This window comes from Olea europaea, unplaced genomic scaffold (assembly GCF_002742605.1).
Source record: "Olea europaea var. sylvestris unplaced genomic scaffold, O_europaea_v1 scaffold926, whole genome shotgun sequence".
Taxonomy (NCBI): domain Eukaryota; kingdom Viridiplantae; phylum Streptophyta; class Magnoliopsida; order Lamiales; family Oleaceae; genus Olea; species Olea europaea.
Window position 1 is genome coordinate 232,268 of NW_019267745.1, and position 5,022 is coordinate 237,289.

General features: G+C 39.9%; 1 protein-coding gene across 1 annotated transcript; it reads left to right on the forward strand.

Annotated features, from left to right (window-relative positions):
- Positions 1 to 840: 840 nt before the first annotated feature.
- LOC111392381 lies at positions 841 to 2,765 on the forward strand. Its single transcript, XM_023017714.1, has 5 exons — positions 841 to 864; positions 1,447 to 1,719; positions 1,940 to 1,947; positions 2,061 to 2,120; positions 2,315 to 2,765. Exons 1-5 carry the CDS (start codon positions 841 to 843, stop codon positions 2,763 to 2,765), a joined length of 816 nt encoding a protein of 271 aa, XP_022873482.1.
- Positions 2,766 to 5,022: the final 2,257 nt, after the last annotated feature.

The window sequence follows — 5,022 nt, forward strand, 5'->3', positions numbered from 1 at the left end:
ATTTGGGTATGAGTATTAATTTGATGCCTCTCTCTATTTTCAAGAAACTCGGCTTGGGAGAACCTAAAGCTACAACAATGACCTTACAGTTAGCAGATCGATCACTTACACATCCAAGAGGGATCATTGAAGACGTGTTGGTAAAAGTAGAAAAGTTTATACTTCCAGTAGATTTTTTCATTTTAGACATGGAGGAAGATAAAGATGTTTGACTCATATTGGGCGACCTTTTTTAGCTACTGGAAGAGCGATTGTCGATGTTTAGAAAGGATAACTTATATTGAGGCTTGGAGAAGAACATATCTCGTTCAACGTGTTCAAGGAAATGAGATTTCCCACTGAGTCAGACAACTGCTTCCAAATCGAGGTAATTGATATAATAATTCAAGATGCATTTCGGCTACATCATCTTTCTGATGCATACGAGGCATGCATTGCACATTTTCAATCCACTCACATTGATTCCAATGAGATCGAAACATGTGCATGGTTTTTGGAAACTAATCTACCATACATGCGCAAACGTCACTTCGAAGAACTGGGACTACAAAGTCAGTGCCATCTATTCAGCAACCTCCCAAGTTAGAACTCAAACAATTGCCACCACACCTTCGATATGCTTACTTAGGGGAGTCTTCTACACTCTCGATTATTATTTCAAATACTGTCAGTGAAGTGGAGCAAAAGAGACTACTTCGGGTGCTGAGGGAGAATAAAACAACCATTAGATGGTCAATTGCAGATATCAAGGGGATCAGCCTGTCGCCATGCATGCACAAAATATCCATGGAGGAAAATTTCAAGCCAAGCATTGATGGTTAGCAGAGATTGAATCCAAACATGAAGGAAGTAGTTAGGGCTGAGGTATTGAAGTTGCTCGATGCAGGTATCATCTACCCAATATCAGATAGTGCATGAATCAGTCCAGTGCAGGTTGTTCCAAAGAAGGGAGGTGTCACAGTAGTGCAGAACGAGAAAAATGAGTTGATTCCTACAAGAACAGTGACTGGATGGAGAGTTTGCATCAATTGCCACAAACTAAACGCTACTGCTCAAAAGGATCATTTTTCACTACCATTCATTGATCAAATGTTGGAGAGACTAGTAGGGCACTCACATTACTATTTTTTGGATGTGTACTCCAGGTATAATCAGATTCCAGTAGCACCTGACGACTAGGAGAAGACAACTTTCACATGCCCCTACGGTACCTTTGCATGCCGTAGGATGCCTTTTGGTTTGTGCAACGCCCCTGCCACCTTTCAACGCTACATGATGGCTATCTTTTTTGATATGATTGAGAAATTCATCAAGGTATTCATGGACAACTTCTCAGTGTTTGGGTCTTTGTTTGATGAGTGTTTGGAACATCGGAGTCTTGTGTTACAACGGTGTACATAGACCAACTTGGTATTGAATTGGGAGAAATGTCACTTTATGGTACAGGAGGGCATCGTGTCGGGACACAGAATATCAGCAAAGGATATTGAGGTGGACAGAGCAAAGATTCAGGTGATCGAGAAATTACCGCCACCAACATTAGTGAAAGGTGTTCGTAGCTTCCTTGGGCATGCCAAGTTCTACAGAAGCTTCAAAAAGGATTTTTCAAAAATTACTAAACCACTGTGCTATTTGTTGATGAAGGAATCCACATTTGAGTTCACAGATGAGTGTTTGATGGCTTTTAATACCTTGAAAGAGAAGTTGATTTCAGCACCCGTGATCATCACATAGGATTGGAACCTGCCATTTGAATTGATGTGCGACGTCAGTGATTTTGCTGTTTGGGCCGTATTGGGACAACGAAGAAATAAGATATTTCATGTAATCTACTATGCAAGTAAGGCCTTGAACGACGCTCAATTAAATTATGCCACTACAAAGAAAGAGCTCCTTGCCGTAGTCTACGCCTTTGACAAATTTTGATTATATCTTGTAGGGTCAAAGGTCATCGTTTACACAGATCACGCTGCCATCAAGTACTTAATGGAAAAGAAGGATGCCAAGCCACATCTCATTCGTTGGATACTGTTGCTTTAAGAGTTTGATCTGAAAATCAGGGATAAGAAGGGCAGTGAAAACTTGGTAGCAGACCACTTGTCTCGACTTGAGACCACAGAGTAGATAGAAACCGTGGAAATCAATGATGTCTTCCCAGATGAACAAATTTTTGGTGTGGGAGAGGCACCCTAGTATACTGACATAGTTAACTACTTAGCCAGGTCTATCGTTCGCTAGATTACTCAAGTCATCAGAAGAAGAAATTTTACGTTGAATTGAAGTATTATTTCTGGGAGGATCCCATTCTATACAGGCGAGGAACTGATCAAATCGTTCATCGTTGCATACCTGAGGAAGAAGTGCCCTTAATACTAGAACATTGTCATTCATCTATATACGCAGGGCATTTTGGTGCTTTAAAAATAGCGGCGAAGATCCTTCAGTCAGGTTTTTACTGGCCTATGTTGTTTAGGGATGCCTTTGAATTATTGAAAATGTGTGACCGATGTCAACGCATCGGGAATATATCTAGGAGAAATGAAATGCCTCTAAATAGTATTTTGGATGTGGAACTATTCGAAGTTTGGGGGATCGACTTCATGGGGTCATTTCTCCCATCATTCTCTAATCAGTACATATTGGTGGCTGTGGATTACGTATCGAAGTGGGTGGAAGTCATTGCATTGCCTACCAACGATGGGAAGGTTGTGATTGATTTTCTAAAGAAAAATATTTTCACCCCTTTGGCACACCGAGAGCTATAATCAGTGACGGGGGCAAACATTTCTGCAATCGCCAATTTGAACAGTTGTTGACTAAATATGGCGTTAAACATTGTGTAGCCACTGCATATCATCCTCAAACCAGCGGATAGGCTGAAGTGTCCAATAAGTAATTAAAGCGAATACTTGAAGTCATAATAAGCTCTTCACGAAAAGATTGGTCTAAGAAGCTGAACGACGCCTTGCGGGCCTATATGACTGCATTCAAGACTCCTATAGGGATGTCACCATATCGACTGATTTTCAGGAAGGCATGCCACTTACCTCTTGAGATAGAACACCATGCTTATTGGACAATAAAGAAATTGAATTTGGACTTGAAGGCCAGGGGTGAAAAACGTTTATTACAACTTAATGAGCTAGATGAGCTCGAAATGGAGGCCTACGAAAATTCAAGACTCTACAAAGAACGCAACAAGAAGTGGAATGACGTGCATATTTAGAGATGTGAATTTAAAGGGGGCAAAAAGTGTTACTCTACAACTCTAGGCTTAAGCTGTTTCCAAGAAAGCTATTATCGAGATGGTCTGGTCCCTATACTGTGACACAGGTATTTCCACATGGGGCAGTTGAGATCACTTATGGCAGTAAGGGGACATTTAAGGTCAATGGACAACGTTTGAAGCACTATTGGAATGGCAATTTCTCAAAGGAAAAGTCTACCATTTATCTTAGACCACCAGAATGACACAATACGGTAAAGTCGAGCTATCGATTATAACCTAGCGCTGGGTGGAAGGCAACCCACTGTATCCTTCGATTTATTTTACTTTTCACATTATTTTAGGAATTTTTTAATTTTCGCATTTGCATTTTTTTGTTAGGACATCGATTTTTACTCATACTAGTCTAAGCATTACACACATAAGGCGACATGAGTCAAGTTCATTGAAGTTGTTTTGGGGGATTGAGTGCGAAGTCACGCATGTCGATGCACAAAGTCGTTCTTCAAAAAAAAATTCGGAATGCGTTTCAAGTTTATTCCATAAATTGGTTTTGGTGCTAAGTCCTTCGGCAAGCACATATTCCATTGAATTGGAAGTTTCTAAATTTTTCAGGAATGATATTAGTCGAGTCAAATTTTTAATTGAAAACCAACTTCGGGGAAATATTTTATTTACGTTGTGTTTTGGGGGTTATTATTGTAATTTTGATTTTGTTTGTTTTTGTTTCATAATTTAGATTTGAAAAAAAAAATTGTCAATGCGATCGCATAGACATTATGTCTATGCGGTTGCATAGACATCAACCGAAGAAAAAAAATTGGGACAATTTTATCACTATGCTACCGCATAGGATATAACTATGCGAGCGCATAGTAGTGACTCAGTCATGGATTTAAGCCATGACCGAGTCACTCTCAATCATTCCCCCCTCTCTCTACGCACAAACACACGCACCCTCACACCGACACACACGGTAAAATGCACTCTCACACACCACACTCACACACGACTCACACTCGTATTGCACACAGCATTCTTCATCCCATTGGCACCCTAAGTCAATTCTCTACACGTTCATTGCAAATTCAAGGTACATTCTCTCATTCCTTTTCTTCTATGATTTCTTTAGTTCGGTTCGAGATGAACCGAGAATTTTATGAGCATGATTGTGGAAAATGGGCAATAGGTTGTCGATGGATTGTGTATTTTGAACTTGGGTTGTGTCATGAATTGGTGGAACATTAAATTTTTGGCATTTTGTAGAGTTTACAAGGAATGCATGTTACATGTTCGATAAAATGCTTAAGTGAAGTTTGTTATGCATTATGTGGAATCCTGCATTTGACAATCTGAATATATAGATTAACATACACATTGTGATTGAATGCCATAGAAATTGAGCTGGAAGCACTCACTCACCAACCACGCACCTGTAGGCACCGATGTTAGGTTCACGTCACTTTACAGCACCCACTTCTTCCCTTAAGTTAGGTACCCGTACGATATTCAATGGGCATGAAATTTGAATATGTATCACTCCACACTACGTACTTTCATATGGCCAGAGGTTTCTAGGGAAAAATTCGATTTTTCATGATGATGTCCGGGTGTGAAAATGCTTGGTTGATCATGGGTCACTTGACACAATTTGGATGTTTTGAGCTAAGCTTGTGTGTATGTTGTTATTTTGCATTCCTTATCCGTTCTTGAGCATGTTTTCTTGAAGTTTGCATACCACATGCACAAACACACACATATTGAAGCAAGTTTGGGTGGTTTTGTGACTTCTAATT

Excerpts from the sequence above, each read along its gene's own strand:
- LOC111392381 (XM_023017714.1), top strand. The coding sequence starts at position 841 with ATGAAGGAAGTAGTTAGGGCTGAG. Across the intron at positions 865-1,446 it reads AGGAAGTAGTTAGGGCTGAG|GAGGGCATCGTGTCGGGACA; the intron begins GTATTGAAGTTG and ends TTTATGGTACAG. Across the intron at positions 2,121-2,314 it reads TCTCGACTTGAGACCACAGA|GCGAGGAACTGATCAAATCG; the intron begins GTAGATAGAAAC and ends CATTCTATACAG.